Source organism: Carassius carassius, chromosome 30 (genome assembly GCF_963082965.1).
Source record: "Carassius carassius chromosome 30, fCarCar2.1, whole genome shotgun sequence".
In the NCBI taxonomy this organism is placed as follows: Eukaryota; Metazoa; Chordata; class Actinopteri; order Cypriniformes; family Cyprinidae; genus Carassius; species Carassius carassius.
Window position 1 is genome coordinate 28,023,457 of NC_081784.1, and position 21,884 is coordinate 28,045,340.

Sequence of the window (21,884 nt, forward strand, 5' to 3'; positions counted from 1 at the left end):
GGAGAGGCGCGTTGGGCTTTTAAACAGCAGCGGTGATGAGGCTCCATTTCCTTCAGGTGTGCCCCATCATACGCCGCCAGCCCTGACTCGTCCAGCGCCCCTCCTCTCACACACCCACTCCAGTCGGGAGCCTGGTGAAGGGCGGCGATTTAGAACGGGGTGCCGGTGACAATCAGGGAGGAGGCAGCTGACTCGTCACAATATATATATATATATATTATATAACATATGTATATATATTTACTGGACAAAAATGTGGATAAGGTCCATAGTATTATGCTTTAAATGCACTTCATAAAAAATGAAAGTATATTTTAGAGCAGTGGTCACCTTTTTTTATTTATTTATTGCCTTTTTGCTTTATTACAAGCAAACTGGTCTTAAAAAATATGAAAGTAGGCATTTGAAATTATAGGCAACTACATTATCTTAATCACGATTCAAACTAAGATGCTACTGTACACACGTTGCATGAGCAGTTATTTTTTTATTATATTTGAATTAGATTATATAACTTAAGGATTTAAAGCAAAAACAGAATTGTCTGACATTAGCCTGTTTTTTTTTTACTTTTTTTCTTTTTTGGTTACATAAAACATCTGCATGAAACAAAAACAGCAGAAGGTCTCAATGAGATGCAAATTCACTCTCATGTTGGACTTTGAGTTGTGTTTGATTTGAAATAGATTGTACAATTTCAGGATTTAAAACAAAAACAGAATGTTCAGACTTAAGCCTTGTTTTATACATAAAACACATTTGCATGAAAGAAAAACAACAGGTCTGAATGAGACGCAAGTTCAATCTCTGACAGCAGGTGGCACTTATGAACCAGTGGGTGATATAGCGTTTCCATAGTAACCACTGTAAACAAAGCAGAGCTGTGTTATATGAAGAGAAGAAAATGCCATTATTGCCATCAAAACGTTTCTCAAGATAGTTTCTTTCAGTGATATATTAATATGACCCCATACCCCCAGTTCAATATTTTCTTCATATATTTCGACCATCGTAACAACAGTGAGCTGTTGTTCTGTACCTGCTACAGTATTTTCAACTCTTTTGGAAAATAACAGAAAGATAAGTACAAAAGAAAACAGTACAAAGAACAGAGAAGTGTAATGCATTTTTATACTTATTGTACTGTTATAAGTGATAAAGTGATAAAGATCTACCAGTGGATAGTGATCAATGGGTTGGCGACCACTGGTCCAGAGGGATGGCACTGATGCATGGGATCCATCATTCCAAAACAAATGAGTGTGGATAAATAGCATGTTCAAACAAGCAGTTCCTGCAATCATAGCCACAGAGTTAAGACAAACGGCAGGACCACAAGCTCAAAGCTTTTAACTATTGCTTTTAACAATTGCAATTTATATACAAGCCAGTGATGGCTGTTCTTTGAGGGTCATATTGGAAACATTTTAAATAAGTGGCTGAAACCAAAAAGCTAAAATGTGCAGAGCTTGCCAAACCAGGCCTATGATAGCCAAGAAGACACTCCTAACAAGCATATAATGCTATTCATTTATGTATTTAGGTGCTTTTTTACAGAATATTGTTGATGTAAAGATATGTTCTAGTTAAACGTGTTTTGTTTCTTAGGTGGCAAAGGCTGTACAGTGTTTTTAGGAATCCGAATGAACACTGTGATGGAATCCGAATTTTCACTGCTGTCCTCCTCAAAGGGAGAGTTCAAGGCCGAAAATTACATACAGCCACATTACAAGGAAGCGTATCGGTTAGCCATTGACTGCCTTGTCAAAGAGGGAGAAGCTTCTTATCGAAATTTCATCAAAGAAGAGGGCATATGCGGTTTCCTGTCTGAGGAAGAAATCTGCCACATTACAGATAGCGCTGTGCAGCCACCCACCAGCAACCACTCAGAGCTAGTGGTCTGTTCGCAGGATGACACATCCTCCACGGGCACATATTGGCCCACTCACTCAGACACTGACCCGCCAAACCTGGATTTAGGCTGGCCAGAAGTGCCACACAGAAGGCTTAAGACCAGCATAGACCTGCTCTTTCACCCGCCGAGCCAAAACAGCCCCACTATCAAGGAGGTGATCCGCAAACAAATACAGGATGCCAGGCAGGTAATGTTGATAAAACAGCATGCTGAAAAAAAGGGTGTAAATAAACACCAGTTCGTCTGTAGATCATGTGCTTTTGACCTATGCTGAAAGTTTAGAATCACATAGCTGCACACAAAGAGATACACACATAGCTCAAGTATGTCTTAGAATCAAAACAGCTTTTGAATTGTGTTGTAGCCTAGTGGTAACAGATCTGGTTGGTAACTGAAAGGTTGCTGGTTCAAAACCCACAAGGGGTGATCCATGAACTTGCATCATTGTGCCCTTGAACAAAGCTCTTAACCTCAGGCGGATCCAGGGATACTGTTATACACCTTTCCACAATCAAAGATGGCGTAGCATGTTGATAAGGTCACTCTTGGGAAAATGAGATTCACTGTCACCCCTTTGAGCATGTGATAAATAAATGAGCAAATCTTTGAAAGTCTGACAGGATAGATGCATGCACTGTAAGATTTTGCAGATCCCATTTATTTTGTACATAATTGATTTCCAGCAATAATGTTTAAACATAGACAGGCCTATATACCTTTCATTTCAATGTAATCTCTTTAATCAATGACTTCAGTCATAGTTGTATATTGTATCAATATTTGTTCTTGATTATGCTATTTGCTTGTGCTTTTTCATCTGCAGAGCTTTGTGGAATGAGTAGTAAGCAGTAGGAATGAATAAGAATGAGTATTAAGTAAGCAATTTGTCTTAAGTAACCTTGTACATACATATATATATATATATATATATATATATATATATATATATATATATATATATATATATATATATGTGTGTGTGTGTGTGTGTGTGTGTGTGTGTGTATATATATGGTTTTCAAATATATATATTTTTTTTAATTCAAATGAATGTTTGGTATGTTTGATAGCTAACAAATTGTGCCATCTTTATTGTTGCATCCACCAGGCTAGTCTTAACAATTATGTATTACAGGGCATGTTTCATGCAATATGCATAAAATATAAAAATAAATATGCATAAAATCTAGCAAATAAAGCCAGAGTCAGTAGTTTGGCCTCTGTAGTAAAAAGGTATTTTCAAGGCATTGTCAGTTGTTGTTATTGTAGCCTGCTGTTTTTCATTAGGGTCTAACAGTAACAGATCGAGGCTACATGAGTGAAGATCTTTAAAATCTAGAGATCCAAAGTTTTATCTTTGATCTTCATTTGGAATCACCTATCATACACATGTTCAGCCTTGAAGACAGCTTGTACCTTTAGAGTTAAGTGAACATTTACCCCAAATACATGTCTTTCTAAATAAATTATGTAAGCACAACTACATAAGAAACATCATAAAAGCTTTCAGAGTACACTCTGTGGCTGAAATAAAAATCCATTTTCAGTTTCATCATTTTGTTTTTCTTCAGTTTGATACATTTAGCTAAGGTTTAACATGCCTGACACTGTGGAATTAAAGCCTTACATTCAACTAACTCTAAACTGAATGTTGTCTTTGTGCCCAGCACTGCTATGTAATTGTTAGTTAGAGAATAAGAGATAATGAAATAAAATATGGCCAGCTTACATTTCACTTAAAAATAAAAAGAATAATGTCCAATTTAGTTCAGTGAGACATTATTTTCATGACAAGTATATTCCCCATATTATTATTAACAATATTTTCAAATTCCTTTTATTCTTATTGGGATGATCATTTAAAAATGATATATATTAGGGCTGGTAAGCAATTACAATTTTTAATCTAATTAATTGGACGATGTGGTGATTAATTAATCAAATTAATCGTACATCAAATTTGGAGAAATTACTCACAAAAGATAATTTAAAGTCATTGTTGTGTAAAGCAGCAGGCATTACAAAAAGTAGGTTCACCAAGAAATATTTTGTTTGATAAAATGTATTACACATAGCCTACTCGTTTGAACCATATGAGTAAATGATGACAGAATTGTCATTTTTGGTTAGGTGAACTATAACTTTAATAATTTATTTTCTTAATCGTATTATTATAACTATGAAAATATGTATTTATTTATTTTTTTAATTAAATGATACTCTAAATAATAAACTAAAACTATAGTAGGTGATGGTAAATGTCTAAATGATTAAGTCAAGTCATTCATGTGACTCAATCAGGAGTAAAGTAAATGGTTCTTTATGAATTGTTCAATGAATCATAGGCTTGTTCGACTTGAAGCAGGTCATCACCAGCAGACCGATCGGTGTGTGACACCAAAGTACCGCAAGAGCTTTAAAGAGCAGACGACTCCTTGTGCTTTTGAATCACTGTCGCTGTACTTTGATGTCATACACCGATGGGTCTGTGCAGCTCCACTTCAAAGCCAATGCATATGCCAGTGGTTAAATGCACCAAATGGTTCACCAAATTCGTTCAAAATGTGGATTAAGAAATTAAATGCCCCTGTGGGTTGCTAGGAGATGAACAGTTCTGCTTTGTCTTTATCTTCTGGTTGGCAAAATTGAGCAAAACAGACAACATTGTATCTAAAATAACACAATATTAATTTCTTAATGAACTGTTGTATAAGATGAGTAACACTTTTGCACTAGTGTGATATTGCACTTAGCCTACTTCTTGTGTGTTATTTCTTAACTATGTTATGTAAATATGTGCTGTAAATATGAGACATATACCTCAAACGGGCATTTTTCTCCATATCTTGAATTTTAGAGACATTTTCTAGGCTCCATCATGCAGTAAGTTGTTGTCCCTTCCTCATATTAGTTATCAATCGACTGTATGAAATGACAGATGATCTACATAGGTCTGGGGCGAGGCAAGTGCGTCAAATGCGTTAATAATTTTAACACTTTATTTATCTCCATAATTAATTAGTGTTAAATTACCAGCTCTTATACAAACCCGATTACAAAAAAGTTGGGACACTGTACAAATTGTGAATAAAAACAGAATGCAATGATGTGGATGTTATTCAGAATGCAACATAGATGACATACTGTATCAAATGTTTAAACTGAGAAAATTTTAAGGGAAAAATAAGCTGATTTTAAATTTCATGGCCTCAACACATCTCAAAAAAGTTGGGACAAGGTCATGTTTACCACTGTGCGGCATCCCCTCTTCTTTTTATAACAGTCTACAAACGTCTGGGGACTGAGGAGAAAAGTTGCTCAAGTTTAGGAATAGAAATGTTGTCCCATTCTTGTCTAATACAGGCTTCTAGTTGCTCAACTGTCTTAGGTCGTCTTTGTCGCATGCTCCAAATGTTTTCTATGGGTGAAAGGTCTGGAGTGAACATTGGCTTTGTTCTACGCAGCCATGATGTTGTAATGAATGCATTATGTGGTCTGGCATTATCATGTTGGAAAACGCAAGGTCTTCCCTGAAAGAGACGATGTCTGGATGGGAGCATATGTTGTTCTAGACCTTGGATATAGCTTTCAGCATTGATGGTGCTTTTCCAAATGTGTAAGCTGCCCATGCCACACGCACTCATGCAACCCCATACCATCAGAGATGCAGGATTCTGAACTAAGTACTGATAACAACTTGGGTTGTCCTTGTCCTCTTTGGTCCGGATGACATGACATCCCAGTTTTCCAAAAAGAACTTAAAATCTTGATTCGTCTGATCACAAAACAGTTTTCAACTTTGCCACATTCCATTTTAAATGAGCCTTGTACTAGAGAAAACACCTGCGCTTCTGGATCATGTTTAGATATGGCTTAGTTTTTGAACTATAGAGTTTTAGCCGACAACCGTGAATGGCATGGTGGATTGTGTCCACCGACAATGTTTTCTGGAAGTATTCCTGAGCCCATGTTGTGATTTCTATTACAGTAGCATTCCTGTATGTGATGCAGTGCCGTCTAAGGGCCCGAAGATTACGGGCATCCAGTATGGTTCTCCGGCCTTCACCCTTAAGCACAGAGATTGTTCCAGATTCTCTGAATCTTTGGATGATATTCTGCATATATATATATATATACAGTCATGGCCAAAAACATTGGCACGCTTGGTAAATATAATCAAATCAAAGAAGGCTGTGAAAATGAATCTGCATTCTTAATCCTTTTGATATTTAATTAAAAAAAACTTGGGGGACTTGGGGGGTTTGTCAGTCTCTCAACAGTGGCAAAAAGAGTACGAGTGTTAAGTTACTGTTTATAAGGTTTGAGAAGAAATTCTGTCTAGCTGTGGCTAGTTTCACATTAAAAGCATGAAGGCTGTCTTTATAGATGCTATAGAGAATTTCAAGTTTTGTCTTCCGCCACGTCCGCTCTGCTTTTCTGTATTGTCTTTTCATAGTCTAAACTGCTGTTGATCTTCTCCAAACTGATTTCTGTCTGTTTGTTTTCTTACTGATTATTATTGGAGCAATATCATCAATAACATTCTTAAGGTGAGACACTGCAGGCAAAACCACTGTTTTTTCAAGCACCTGTCAATTTTGAGATTTTGGTCTTTTTGGTTTTTCATAAAGTGCTTTTTCAAACTAGTGGAAGGAAAACATCCAAAAGACACTGTTAAGTGTTTCTTTTATAGCACTTTATCTGTTTGTGCCAATAGATTTCAATTACAATACATATTTTTAAAGGCCGTTTTCTCAAAATGAGTTTTTTCTTTAACACTGAGCCATAAATCTCCACTTCAGTAGCACTTACACACACCAAACTTGACATTTTTATTCCTGTCTATATTCTGAAGATTTTTACAGAGGGATTTGTTCATATATATTTTCCTTGATTATATACAACATTTTATTCCCCCCAAAATTTGGAAAATATATTGTTTTCTGGCTGTTCAAAGTATTTTCTGAATTATGGAGTGACAAAAAAAGATAACCAGAATTCCCTCTGTAAAAACATTTGACTCTAATATGTCAAAAAAATTAAACAAAACATTTGAAACTGACTTCATCTAGTGTTCAGATTTTTGTCCTAGACATTTATGCAAATTAGCACATATTTCATTAAATAATGCCTCATTTGCATATTTAAACATAACATTTTTGAAAACTTATAATACAAAAAATGTTTGCAATAATCAATGTAATCAATCAACTGGGTAAGTAAGGTGATAACTATTAGTTATTTTTTTTGCCCTATTCACCTGCAGTGTCTCGCCTTAACTTTTGAGTTGAAGGAATTAAGGAGAGTATCAACAGAGTCTGCAGAAATGCTTGGTGTTAAAGATATAGCTTCCATAAATAGTACACTTTTGTTCTCGTTAATGCATCTCCTTCTGACAGAGACCGATCTAGATTCAGTTGTAGGAGACATCAAAATATCAAAGAAAATACAGATAGTGATCAGATTAATGTCCTTAATAACAATGGATGAAATGTTTAGACCCCTACTGATGATTAAGTCTAGAGTGTGTCCACCTTTGTGTGTGGGTCCATGCACATGCTGAGTCAAGTCAAAAAGTGTTTAGAACCGTTATCATTTCTTTTGTAGTTTTGTTTTCTGCATTATCTATGTGAATATTATCTACAGTATGTATATATTATTGGATAATAATAATTTAAAATGGGGAGAAATATAATTATGAAATAAATGTTGTTCTCTAAAACACATTGGCCACAATTAACGGCACCCTTTTATTTAATGTGGTTTTATTAACAAGGTTCAGGAGGAGCACGATCAGATAATCATCCAATTTGGCACAGGTGCATCTCGTTTAGCTAATCATCTTAACTAGCACACAAGCATATATATATCCAATCTTCTTACCTCCTGTCCCACAACAGTTTTTCGGCATCCCTCCTTCACCCCAACTCCTCACTTCTAATCTATTTATCCCAAATCAGGGATAGGGGGAGTTATTTGGGTTCAGGCTATGCTCCGGTCCCGGACCACTCCCCCAGGACAGCACGCCAAAATATGCATACTATTCGCCTTCAGATTAGATGTAAGGGTGAACTCGTGAAACACTTTTTGGAACCTTCATTTGACAGTTTAACAGCTCTAAATGTTCTCCTATAATGCCTGATGAGGTAAGAGATTACATGACAAGAGATCAGAGACCATTCCTTCATCCAGAATCATTCCAGACACTTTTTCCCAGATTCCAAGCTCCATGTTGGTGCTTATCCTCTTCAGTTCACCACACACATTTTCTGTAGGATTCAGGTCAGAGGACAGTAATGGCCATAGCAGAAGCTTGGCTTTGAGCTCAGTGATCTATTTCTGTGTTGTTTTGTGATGTTTTTGTTTGGATTATTGTACGGTTGGAAGATCTAAACAAGGCCCATTATAAGATTTCTAACAGTCAGTCACTTACTGATTTTTTTATCTGTTGATATTTGATAGAAGCAAAGATGTCGTGTGTCTGAACAAGACGTCCATGACCTCCAGCAGAAATATAGGCCCACGACATTAAAAATACAGCTGTATATTTCATTGTACACATGGGGTATTTTTTAACCCTGTGTTCACCAAACCCATCTTGAGTGTTTGCTGCTAAAAAGCTGATTTTTAGTTTCATCTAACAATAGAAGCCAGTCCCATTTGAAGTTCCAGTCATGTCTGATAACTGAATATGCTGGAGTTTGTTTTTGGATGAGCTAGGAGAATTTTTCTTGAAACCATCCCAAACAACATGTGGTGATGTATGTACTGTGTGACCATTTTTTTAAGGTTTTCTGACCCCGAGATAATCAACATTATGTAATTAATAACTCACCCTCATGTCGTTCCAAACCAGTGAGACCTCCGTTTATCTTCGGAACACAGTTTAAGATATTTTAGATTTAGTCCAAGAGCTCTCAGTCCCTCCATTGAAACTGTGTGTACAGTCTACTGTCCATGTCCAAAAAGGTAAGAAAAACATCATCAAAGTAGTCCATGTGTCATCAAAGGGTCAGTTAGAATTTTGAAACATCGAAAATACATTTTGGTCCAAAAATAGCAAAAACTAGACTTTATTCAGCTTTGTCTTCTCTTCCGTGTCTGTTGTGAGAGAGTTCAAAACAAAGCAGTTTGTGATATCTGGTTTGCGAATGAATCATTCGATGTAACCAAATCTTTTTGAACCAGTTCACTAAATCGAACTGAATCGTTTTAAATGGTTCGCGTCTTTAATATGCATTAATCCACAACTGTTAACTTTTTTAATGTGGCTGGGACACTCCCTCTGAGGTCAAACAAACTGTAACTAACTGTGTTCTGAAGATGAAACGGAGGTCTCACTGGTTTGGAACGACATTAGGGTAAGTTATTAATTACATAGTTTTGATTATTGGGTGAACTAAACCTTTAAAGCCATTTAAATAATTTGTGAAGCCCAATTATCTTTTGCTGCACATCAGAAATATGTACTTTGGTTGGATGGATGATTAAGGGAATTTGGGCTTTGTTTCCCCTTCCCTTCTATTCTATTTATATTTCTGTGAAACAGGAAGCCATTGCTGGATAATTTCAAGTTCATAAACACCCTGGACTGCTCAAAATTGTGAATATGATATTTTATTATATTTTACTCAAAATAATTTCTAGGGGTGCCAATAATTTTGTCCAATGTGTATTTGAGAAAGACATTAATTTCATAATGATATTTCCCCTCATTTTAAATTCTTAATATCCAATGGAAGTTTAGGATTTGGTGATTTTTTTTATTTTATATTTATTTATTTTTATAAAATATCAAAGGATTAACAATGCAGATTAATTTTCACAGCCTCCTTTGATCATATTTACCAGGGTTGCCGATATATTTGGCCATGACTGTTTGTATTTATGAGAGGCAGTACAAGAAATTCTATCATGGTGGTTAAACATTTTCTGAGTTAATAAATATATCATACATCTATTTTTTTTCCTCATCTTTTCTTTCATATTGTGGCATATGGCATCTTTTCTTAAAGAACAAATGTGGGGTAGAAACTTGGTTCTATCCATCTGTTGTTAATTGGATGGAGGCACATGCATGGAAAGAAGAAAAAAGAAATAAACACATGCATGGAATCATGAATCGTTCACAAAAAAAAAAAGGAATAACATGAATTTTGAAAGAGACAGAGATCAGTGACGGAGCCAGGAATTCTTCATAGGGGTGGCCAGGCAGGGGCCAGTTGTTACTTTGGGGTGGCACAAAAAACATAATTTTGCACACAAACACGGCACTTATCCAACCTTAAAATACTTCTTAAAGTACCGTATTGTATGTGCCCAAATCACAATGATGTATAATGTACAATAGCTAGCCTACAATGGCATTTTTTTTAATTAAAGTTTACCAAAATCCTGTCATAATCTTACTTCACCCTCAAGTTATTTAATAAAATAAAACTCAGGAAATTCACTTTGAAAACCGAATACATATCTCCCAATGATAATGAACTGTTTAAAAAGGACAAGAAATTATTTACTGAAGTGAATTTTATTTTAAGTGCAAAACATATCAACATTGAAATGTTTGAAAAACAGCAAAAAATTTAGGATTATTATTGAGCAAAGACTAGATGTTTCTGTTGTATGTACCTAATTTTATCTTGACTTTATATCTAGAACTCTGTGTCATGCGCATGACGACGCAAATATGATGGGAGCGCAATGGTTATTCACATCCATCTACGTTAGCGTGTTTAAATAGAAAAGTAACGTTACTGTATATAAAATTGACTTAGGAGATAGTAATTATATTGGTAAATTGAATCACATTAAATGTTGCATGATTAAAACATACATTAATATATTCAGAGATAAAATAAACATAGTTTTGAGCATCCAAGTCAGCTAATATGATCCTAGCTAAGTTAACTTATGATATGTCACACTCAACAAGGTCTTTGTTTCGTGCTGAGCACCATTCAACAAAGACTGAACATTTCTGCGTGTAGAGGCATCTTGTAGATGGGGCTCTCGCCTGAGCAATGGTGGGGGGCTTGCTCTGGTGCTGAGTCTGCGCGGTCCTGGGGTGACTCGAGGCAGAGCTGTAGTGCTTGGGCAGGAAGTGTCGCATGGCCTGGGACGACTTCTGTGCTGCAGTGAAACACTCTGTAAATCTTGGTCAGCTCATCATGAACCTCAGGGAAGAAGGGGCAGAGCACTGGCGTGGGGCCTGGCAGCGTCCTGGCAGGTACCACTCGTCCTCTGCGCGTCGGCTCTTCAGGGGGAGCCACTTCAGATGAAGTTCCTCGACGGCCTTGGAGAGGATGCAGAGAAGCTCGGCATCCATCCCACCTCTGGTGTCGATGGGCTCTAGTGATGGCAAGTGGGCAGGATCAGAATCGCCGGCCCAATCCTCCGTCTCAGAAGACATGGAGTAATCAAGCGGCGCGGATAGGCGAGACTCATGCTCTCACAAAAGCAGCATGAGGTCTCGATGAGCGCCGCCTCATCATGGGCTTTACCCAGGCAGAACCCTGTCATTGGTTTAAAAAAGTTTACAGATTAAACCAATGGCAGTGCAGATGCATTGCTTTATTGAAAAAGGCTTCAGTATCGAGGAAAAAGGGATCTTTTCCCTATACGCAGTATGAGTGAAGTATCGAAAGAGGACTGATAATCCATTACAGTTATACAGTTACCATATAAAACAATAAAATAAAAATACCTACTGAGGTAGAATATGGGTGAGGTTAGGGACAGGTGTGGTGGTATGGGTAGGTTTAAGGTTGGTTTAAGGTGTAAGGGATGGGTCAACAGTGTAATTATAAATGCAATTACAGAAATTAATTACAGATGCAATTACATGCAGATATTTTTCAAATAATAGTACAATGTAATAATGTGTGTACACAATATTTACATCGTACTAAATGATTAGTTTAAATGTAAGTACATAGTAGATTAATTTATTTTTTTCTTTCTGTGTCTGAACACCATTTTTAATGAGGTTTTGTCTGTAATTTTGTATAAGTCATTTGGCACAAGGCACTGATGAGAGCAGCATTGTCTGTCAGAGCAATAAACTGTTGCATTGTCACACGAGTATAGGAAAGTGCCAACCATTTTCACTGCCTTGCCTGTTCACCCCGCGATTCCCTCATAATCACAGATGAGGCTATAGATTGATTTTCTTTAAATCATGACTTTTGAGAGCAGCCCCACAGTTGTGACGTCTTGAACTCTTGATAAAGATGTGATAAAGACAGGTACATCACTTTCTCCCTCAGGCATCAGTCATGTACAAAGTACAGCAGTCTCTCCCCAGCAACAGTAGCAGCTAAACTGTGCTGTACAAACACACAGCAAACAGTGGAAATAGTTGCGCAATATGCAATGTTAAAATGATCACTCCCTTTACAGATGATAAGACAGGAGTGCCATAAACATGAGAAGCAAGATTTACCACATAAAAAACAAAATCGCACAATGACAGTGACAGCAATGACAATGACAGCACAATGACAGTGCATTGCCTCCTTTCTGAGCAATGCAGTCTTCTTTGTATTTTGATCATGAGAGATGATTAAAGCACTGGCTCATATAATAATGTGGCAGCATGTCTAAGAGCTTCTATTAAACAATTGCATTGTCCACAGATGGATTGATATAGATGCTTGTGATTGAGAGCAATTTTGTCAAACATAAGCTCCAATTACTTCAATGTTGGCAAGAGTCTTGTAAAAAAAAAAAAAAAAAAGAAAAAAAAATGAAAAGGCAAAACAGGAAAGTGATCATACCATTTGATTCAGCATTATATATTGGAAGTCACAACAATATCCACACTATGTTTCTTCCAAATCCATATAGAAGAGAAGAAGTCCATTGAGTTCTGAAAGGTTTCATAATGAATACATACTGTATACAGTATGTGAATCATTACTTACCATAGCATGCAAATCTACAATCTACATAAAAACACAAAACTAAATTACTAATTTCTTCCAAATTATTGTCCTCAAAATATGGAAGCCTGTTTCCACCACTATATAAAAACTAAAAATGGCAATTGCAACTTTTTTATCACAATTCTGACTTTTTTTTCCTCACAACTGTCAGTTTATATCATGCATTTCTGTTTTTTTTTTTTTTTAACAACTCTGACTTATTTTCTCAGAATTGTGAGGAACTATATAAACTTGCAATTGCGAGTTATAAAGTCCAGTTCTGATTTGTTGGTATGATTCAGTAATGTTAATATTTTTAGGTTTCCATTTTCAGTGCAAGAAGCATGACATTTTGTATGTGAACAAATTTATGTTTTCTCAAAAATCTTAATAGATCATGGATTACATTTCCGTTAGATTTGTTTTTTTTTCTCCAGAGCAGAGCATTTAGGCGGCATAGGCAGCCATCTAGGACTCTCACAAAGCCATCTCACAAAGGCGTGGATTTACTAAACCAATTTCAGTGTGCTATGTGAACTGCATCTCATGTGGCTCTGGTGCTCTGATTACATGTACTCCCTATGAGTCAACTCACAGCATGAAACACTTGAGCGATGTATACAGTATCTTGTCAGGTGTGTTTGGGTGGTGGGGGGCGGTGTGGTGGTGGTGGTGTGTGTGTGTGTGGGGGGGGGGGGGTCTGATCTATGGTGCCAAATAAAATCGACTGATATACAAGCCTCTGCCGAGATACAAATGAACTTATGTTGCCTAGAGAACATAATGCAATAAAATATATCATGCGCACATCGGCAGTGGGTTGTGTGAAGTTCCCAGGATTTTTAGTTTTAGCAAATGTTTTGACAGATTTTTGCATAAAAGAGTGGAAGCAGGTGTGTGAAAAGTCTTTTATTTTTCTTGCAAATTGTAACCATGTTTTCAGAACAAATACATTTTAAAAGCAATAAAAATGTATTATAAGCTTTGATTCTGCCTGGCAGTAATGAAGCCTTTTCTGTAATTCCATTACACATGAAATTACTGTAGATTTAATAATTAAATTAGAAAGGCTCAACGGCTCCTTAAGGTGGACAATGAGAGGAGACACTTTGAATAAGAATTCATGAGGATGTCTATATGAAAGGTACAGCATGTATGAAAACACATGGACTATTATTATGTCTAAGTAAACAAGATATCCTCGGTTTAAAAATGTCAGTGTGCATGGAAGTGATGAGCTAAATAAGAAAAACTGAAGGCTTCCTTATTTTCAATCTTTATAGTATAAAACAGATTGGTATCTTTTATCATGTTGCTGTTTTATCCCTGTTATGCATCTCTGAGTGGTACCTACCTTAGTCATGATAAAATCTCTCAAAACGCCTCTCATGACCTATTGCTTAATTTGAAATAAAAACTGTAAAGGTCAGACAAGATTATATGCTGTACAACACTAATAATATTAACAAGGACTAATCAAATTCTGTAGAAATTCTATATAAATCATTTGTTAATCAGTACATGTTGTACAGTGTGTGGTGAGATACGACTTATAATAAGACTCATTGTCCTTTGGCTTAAACCTGTCAAGTCTTGAATCATGGAATGGCAGTCTTCCTGAAAAACAAATGCTAGGATTAAATCTTTAAATAATACAAACTGCACAGTCTTCTCACTGACTTCTTTCTGTTTAATATTAGGCAAAAGGCCCAAGAAAATTCACATCACCCCCTGTCGGTTTCATGAAAGCCATCTTTCAAGTTATTAAATGTTTTTTTTATGAAACACAGAAAAATGAAGGGTGCCGTTTAATAAACTGAAGCAGCTTCTGGGCTGGCACCTCTGCTTTGTTCAGCTTTGTATAACTGACAGGGATGTCACTGATTTAAGAGAATATCAGAGATGGCCTGTTCTGACGGTGAATGCCCAAAAATCCTCTGAGGCTGACGTTTCTTTTATGTTTTCATTTTTATGTCTATACAGGTCATAGCAATCACTATGGATATTTTCACTGATGTGGACATTTTTAAAGAAGTGGTGGATGCCTCAGTCAGAGGTGTTTCTGTCTACATTCTCCTTGACCATAATCACTTCAAAAGCTTTCTCAATATGGTAGAAAAACAAGACATCCAAATCCAAAAACTCATGGTAAGTGTTCATATTCTACTGTATATTGCATTCAATTAATGATTACCATCCCCAAAAAAGCATAATTAACTATACAATGATCCTTTTTACCTATGTTTGCTAGAAAACAAACACTTTAAAAATAATGAATCATAATATGGATAAATATTCAAAAACACCTTCATGTTATGCTTTGGTCCAGTGATATGATTCTCGCTTTGCATTGTATATACCTTTTTATAAACCAACAGTGCTACTGCGTATCAGTAGATGCATATCAGAAAGTGCCCATTTGGTTGCGTTTCATTGTGATTTCACTGAAACGCAGAGCAGGCAGCGGAGCAAAGTGCAGTGCGAGTCTAAGAGAGACCAGGCTTCCTGTCCTGCTCAAGAGAACAGTGCAGCTCTAAACAAATACATTTCCTTATCCATTGGCATGAGAGAAGTGTATTGCTTAATGTATGAACCTGTGCATGAAAAGGTTTTCTCGACTGAGTGTGCTCTAAAGGAAACAGAATGTGTGTACTGGATCAAAATATACTCTCAGTACTGGAAAATTCAGGAAAATAAATGAACTGACAAACAAATAAAGAGTAGTAGTAACAATTACCAGAAAATACTCACCAGATTTGTTTATTTATTTATTTATAAACTACCATTTTTTTTGAACATGGTGCAGTTCAGTTTAATTTCTAAATGATCCCTTGCATTAAATGGAATGAAAATGCATTCATTGCAGCGACTGAAGGACAGTTTTATTAAAGGGGTCATATGATTCAAGTTTTCCCATCTTCTTGGAGTGTTACAGGCCATTTGTGCATAGATAAGATCCCTAAATTTGCAAAGCCTAATGTCTCAAACCCAAATAGATATCCTTTATAAATGTTAAGACTTATCCACACCCTCCTAAAATGCCTAAAAAAGAACAGCTCAACCCAAATATTCAGATTTGTGCAGCGCATTTTACGGAGGACTGTTTTCTGAATCTGGTAGAGTACAAGGCCGTCTGCGCCATTTCTATAAAGTGCTGCAATTCCAATTTTGCAAGGACAGTCAGGTGCTTCTGACACACAGCCTGCAAGTACGTTTTCATATTTAAAGAATTTGTCACTGACAATTCATACTAGAGTTTTGAGCAGTGTAGAGTAGCGCTGGTTTGTCGTTTCTCTGATCACAAATGCAGACATGGTTTCATGAAAAAGAAATACAGTATAAAGCTGCACCCTTTTGACAAGCATTCCCGTTCTCTGCGGCAGCATGAGAATGAAAATAAATAAATGAAACAATAACTACACACCTAAATTTGCCACAACCGTGCTGAAAAGTCTTTCTGTCATCCTGTGAAAAACATTTTATACTGGCCAAAATCACTTGAACACTTATCATGCATTTGTGATTTTCGAGTTTTGAATTGCAGGTGCCAAAGTGCATCAAATGCAATTTTTATTAGATACCAGGGCTTCCCACGCATAGACTTTTCTTGGGCGGGCCACCCAGGTATATGGAGAAACATTTTTTCTTTTATTATTTTTATCTTAATACTTTTTATTTTATCCGCCCAAAATAATGAAACCATCTGTGATCGATTAAATAGTAGAAAATCTCCCCTTGCCCAACACATTTTTTGACTGCTCGTTCTGTGTCCGCGAGAACTGTTTCCTCCTGCTGATGTTCCCACATGCGCTGCAAAGATGCCATGGATATTTCACAGATTTCACTTCACTAACAAATAAAAAAAAAATAGATGGGTGCGAGCTGTAAAATGTATTTAGGGAGTACATGGGTGAATAAACCAAAACCCTGGGTTTTCTTAAATTTAGTCGTCTTATATTTTGGGGATGGAAAACATAAATCGCTATACAGCCTATCGATTATTAAACTTCAAAATGATTTAATAAAAAAAAAGAGTGCTTTTTTTTTGCTGGGCATTTTTTGTATTTTGATTACACAATAAATTTAATTTCCATTTAAGTTATAGTAAACTATTGTAGTTTCTGTCTGGGATGTTTCCCAAAAAACCATTTTTTGACATTGAGAGAGGCATTATATGACAAAGTTAGAAGCCTATGTAATTAAAATTTAATTCAATGAATTTAAATATTGTTAAAAATCACACATTATTTGTTATTTGTCACATGTAGTAGACCATTTTTTGTGCCGTGGTTAATAGGAGGATTTTCCACCCAGCTACCACCGCAAGTATATTTCATACCCGTGCAAAACACTGGATACATATATATATCTGATTTATGGGTGTGACTATTTCCTCATTTATCTGAATTATATTCTTCTAGCTAATGGCTAAGGCTGATGTCAGTTAAAAAAATTGACTGACATAATGCATAACCAGAAAAACAAAACATAAAGAACAATCTGAAAACTTGTCATGCTGTTACTGTTGTTATTTTAACGGAGCTCTTCTCTCTCAGAACTTCTCTTTCTTGGAATATTCCATGATATTCTATTTTTTTGAGAAACCTGTATGTTTAATTTAAAAGAATGTCTACTGATGAATCCTGCACAGTAGGAATTTGAATTAAAGTAGTTAAAATGTTGTTTCAAATTCAAGGATATTTATATTGACTTGTATAATATTGTATAATATTATATTGACTATAAGACTTGGTGTCTTGCTAGAATATATATAAAAAAATTATTTCTTTTTTTTTTTTTCTTCTTGGATATAGAATATGAGGATACGCACAGTGAAAGGCCAGGAATATTGTTGCAGAACTGGGGTAAAGTTCCATGGAGGAATGGGACAGAAATTTTTTCTTGTTGACTGCCAAAAAGTGTTTTTTGCATCATATAGGTGAGGTGGTATTTTTATTTATTTGTTGTTATTAATTTAATAATAGTAATTATTATTATTATTATTCCACTTTGGGTTTCCTTTAGCGTCATACATGTGGACTAATAAACAACCATAGTTGTTTTTACCAACCGTAGTGGTTTATCACATTATCTGTGGCTTAAAGGACCCCCTCGAAAATGAGATGATGCATCTCAAGGGGTTATCCTTGAAAATAAAGAAATAAATAAAGAAATAAAGTTTTTTTTTTTTTTTTAAGTATTTCTCTGTCCCATTTTATACAAGAACTCAAAAAACATTTAACATTTGTCAACAAACAGTTCAAAAATTGTGTATAACTTACCAAAGATAAACTGCATTCCAACACACTTGTGTGTGCTAGGACTGAAATTTAATAACTAGGTTTACGTTAAGTTTATGTCTTTTTTGACAGCTTCATGTGGTCCTACGAGAAGATAAACCTCAGCATGGTTCAGGTTATAACAGGCCAATTAGTGGAGACTTATGATGAGGAATTTCGGACATTGTATGCTCGATCAACAGTCCCAGCTCAGTTTCAGACTGTCAGCGTGAACCAGTGTGAGATGAAGCCCAATGGAAAAATGGATAGTTATCTGATTCATGCCAGCCAACCCTTTGAAAGGAAAGATCATTTAAGGCATACACTTGACGCTGTTTACCGGCAAGCCTGCGAAAGGAGATCAGGATTTTCGGCACTGAGAGAGGTTGAAGAAAGACCACTTGTCACACCGCATGCTAGATTCCTTCAAGACACATCAGAGTATTACAAAAGACACAGCTATGCAGGAGAGCAGCAGGGGCCTGTGTATCTGCCAAAATTGCCCAAGTATGGTTCTAGTAATTGGAACGTGGCAGCAGAGAGCAACTGTTATGGTGGTTTCTCCAACAATGTTGACAAGCAGTATGAAAGTTACGTCATCAACCCAATGATCAGGGGCTCAAACATGCGCCAATCTTACCACGGCCACGACAAACAAGCTCTCAATATGAGGTAAAACCTGCCCAGTTTAGCAAGTACTTCCAAGTCTTTCCTTCGGACATGGAGGATAGAGTCTTATTTTAACAACAGCAATGATGCACCTTACGGTGAGAACAATGATTATCTGGACCAATTTGAGGAGAATAAAATGGCTCCTCCACCACACTTCCACATCAGGTCATCGGTCGTTTTCACGTCCACCATACCAGAACAACCAGAGACAAACAACTACTCCAATAATTCAGCATCCTCCAACTACGATCCATCACAAATTCAGTCAAATGCTCAGATGTTTTCTTCAAGCCAGTGGAATCAGACAGCACAGCACGATGACTACATGTTAAAAAGGCGCAGTTTACAGATGTTAGAAAACTCAGGAAGTAACAAAACCTATGGCTCTGGAAGGGATCCAATATATGCAAGTTTAAAGGAATCCAAAAATAAATTAGCAAACAAGGAACATGACTACCAGCAAGAGGACCAATACAAAAGGCACAGCGTGGCTGATCCCAGGTGTAATACATATAACAGTGATTTAAATGAGCCCTCTAGTAACATATATGCATCTTTACCTAGAAGACAGAAAATCTGCAACATGTCTGCAAACGAGAATCCCAGAAACCAATCATACACACCAGATTTCAAAGAGGACCAGAGGTCTGTCTCACATCATGATTTCAAAAAGGCAGATGAGAGCACATCAACCTCAAGAAACATATTGCAAGAGCTTCCCTTGAGAACTTTGTCAGCAACATTTCTGGACAGAGAGGACAATCAACCTTCAAAACCAAACATCGCATCATCACAGCGCTTCCTGAAAAGGAGCACCAAGAAAATAAAATCCCTTCAAGACATCCCACAAAAGGGGGACAGCTCACCGAAAGGAAAGAACTCAGAAAGTCTTCAAATGGGAAGCAGTACTGATACAATTCTCTCAGATTATAATGACACCGCACAAGGCAACAAATACCAGGATAGCACTGCCAATTCCACCAAGTCTGTTGAGAGCAGCAGAATGAAGCAAGCTAATGGGAAGATCTCTGGAGCTGAGAATTGCTCTGTTGGCCTGGCGGGAGAGACATCTGCGCCTCGGTTCAGCACCGAAGAGCTTCATCCCTCTCACACCCCTGCAAGTACAGAGACCTCCAAAACACAGGAACAACCCATGGTCATTTTTCAGAACGAGAAGACAGACTCAACATACAAATCAGATTTCTTGTCAAAGCAACAAGTATCAACAAACAGACTGTATAGCAGATTTGACAATAGCTGTTATACAAACCAGCAGACGCAGGGGAATGACAATAGATTTGGCCGTTTCATTCAAAGGGTTGGAAATTTAATACAAAAGAATAAGTACTGAAACAATTAATGAAAGGACGTTGAAGCGGAACCGTGTCATTTCTGCTCCACTAAAGTGACCAACTGGAATTGCAAAAATTGCAAAAAGTAAGGCTACTGACAATGACTCGATTTCTCATCTTATGTGAACATCAGTTTTAGCATATCTGTTAAATGTACAATTAATTTCTTAAGATGTAAAACAAAAGTGCACCTATTCTGTTGTCCATGAATTGCAGTCTTCTTTTGTCAACATATGAAGTCATGTTAGATTAACAGCTTTAGCAGGTTCTAGCATTAACACATTATTCAAAAAACAAAAAAAAAACAAAAAACTATACAAATAATTTATTTGAATTCTTAAGAAATTTCAAAGTTTTTACAAACTTGTGGCTCAGGAGATAAAGTGTTGGTGTAAGATGCCATTCAGTTAATTTAATTAAAAAGCAGATCTTGCGATTTTGCACATAATCAGATATAGTACAGAATATGCATATTGGTGTATGTCTGAGGAGAGGGCTCTGAGCTCGAATTTTGACCCGAACCCATAGTACTTTCCCCATCCTTGGGTAGGATAGGAATAATTGAGAGTGAAGTGTTTGGGTGGAGGAGGGATGCTGGAAAACTGTCGTGCAACAGAGCTAAGTGGAGCTAAGTTGTGCTGCTTGGGAAGATTACTTGAACATGCTCTTTATGAACTTTGTTCATAAAACATATTTGTAGGAAATTGGTTTCTAAGACGTATGAATTCTTAAGAAATATCAATCGTATGTTCTGCTTATGCCTGTCTGAGGATTTGGTTTCGGGGAGTACTCTCACAGTGCCATTTTACAGATAAACCTCATGTTTTTGTATTTTTTTTTTAGTCATCACTTACATGTTTTTGTTAGATCGGTTTACATTATTATGCATCCCTAACCCAAGCTACTCATTCCAGATAAGTTTGTGAAATTAAAATATTTTCATTCTGTATGACAATTATACTGATCATAATGATTATTTACTTTACATGACCTTTACCTTGCAAAATAATAATGCTTCAGGTGGAAACCAAGAGGCAGGTGTTGTGCACAGATGTGTTGACCTTTATGTGAGCTAGGCGATGTGCATCCAGTACCAAAGTGAGAGTTTGTGTAAGCCAGTGGATAAAATGCATGGTACATATAAATAACAACCTGAATAACAACCATATGAATAATAATCAGGACGAATTTGCCTTTACTTGAAAATTAAGACATACAGTACATCACAGTAGTTCTACGGATCTACTTAATGTAAGTGCAGCTTTTATGGTGAACTGATATTATTGCACAATTTTATTTGACAACCTCTTAAAATGTATTTTTTCATATGTAAATCCTGTGAAATAACAGAGTATCAATTTGTGCTATTAAGGGAATGCCAGTCATTCTCATGTTTTTTTTTTTTTTTCTTATTTCTACCAGCATCAGACTAGAAACATAAACACTTACAAGATTCACCTTAGTGTATCAAAGAGGCCATGAATGCATTGACTAGATAATCATTCAATGCATTCATGACCCCTGATGTGTGGCTTCTGCGTGTTTTAGCTTTTTTATCTTAATAGCTAATAGCTTATTCACTAGCTAGGACCACACCACAAACAAGCTATGAAACTGGGGAAGAGTAGAAAGAGGATGAAGGGGTCGAGGGAATGGGATGATGGTCAGGTTGATCAGGGTATCTTGAATTGATGGCTCAGGGAGACTCAGGGTGGGGGTACCGTCTCTAGCATATATTTAG

At 36.5% G+C, this 21,884-nt stretch overlaps 1 protein-coding gene across 1 annotated transcript; it reads left to right on the plus strand.

Annotated features, from left to right (window-relative positions):
- Window positions 1–1,619: 1,619 nt before the first annotated feature.
- On the plus strand, window positions 1,620–21,524 carry LOC132110983 (protein FAM83B-like). The gene is made up of 4 exons (XM_059518136.1): window positions 1,620–2,102; window positions 14,824–14,988; window positions 17,655–17,779; window positions 18,213–21,524. Exons 1-4 carry the CDS (start codon window positions 1,644–1,646, stop codon window positions 18,793–18,795), a joined length of 1,332 nt encoding a protein of 443 aa, XP_059374119.1. The 5' UTR covers window positions 1,620–1,643; the 3' UTR covers window positions 18,796–21,524.
- The last annotated feature ends 360 nt before the right edge of the window (window positions 21,525–21,884 follow it).

Bases quoted from the DNA above. Each gene is read 5' to 3' on its own strand.
- LOC132110983 (XM_059518136.1), top strand. From the start codon at position 1,644: ATGAACACTGTGATGGAATCCGAATTTTCACTGCTGTCCTCCTCAAAG. The intron at 14,989-17,654 runs GTAAGTGTTCAT...TCTTGGATATAG, and splicing joins TCCAAATCCAAAAACTCATG to AATATGAGGATACGCACAGT. The intron at 17,780-18,212 runs GTGAGGTGGTAT...CTTTTTTGACAG, and splicing joins GTGTTTTTTGCATCATATAG to CTTCATGTGGTCCTACGAGA.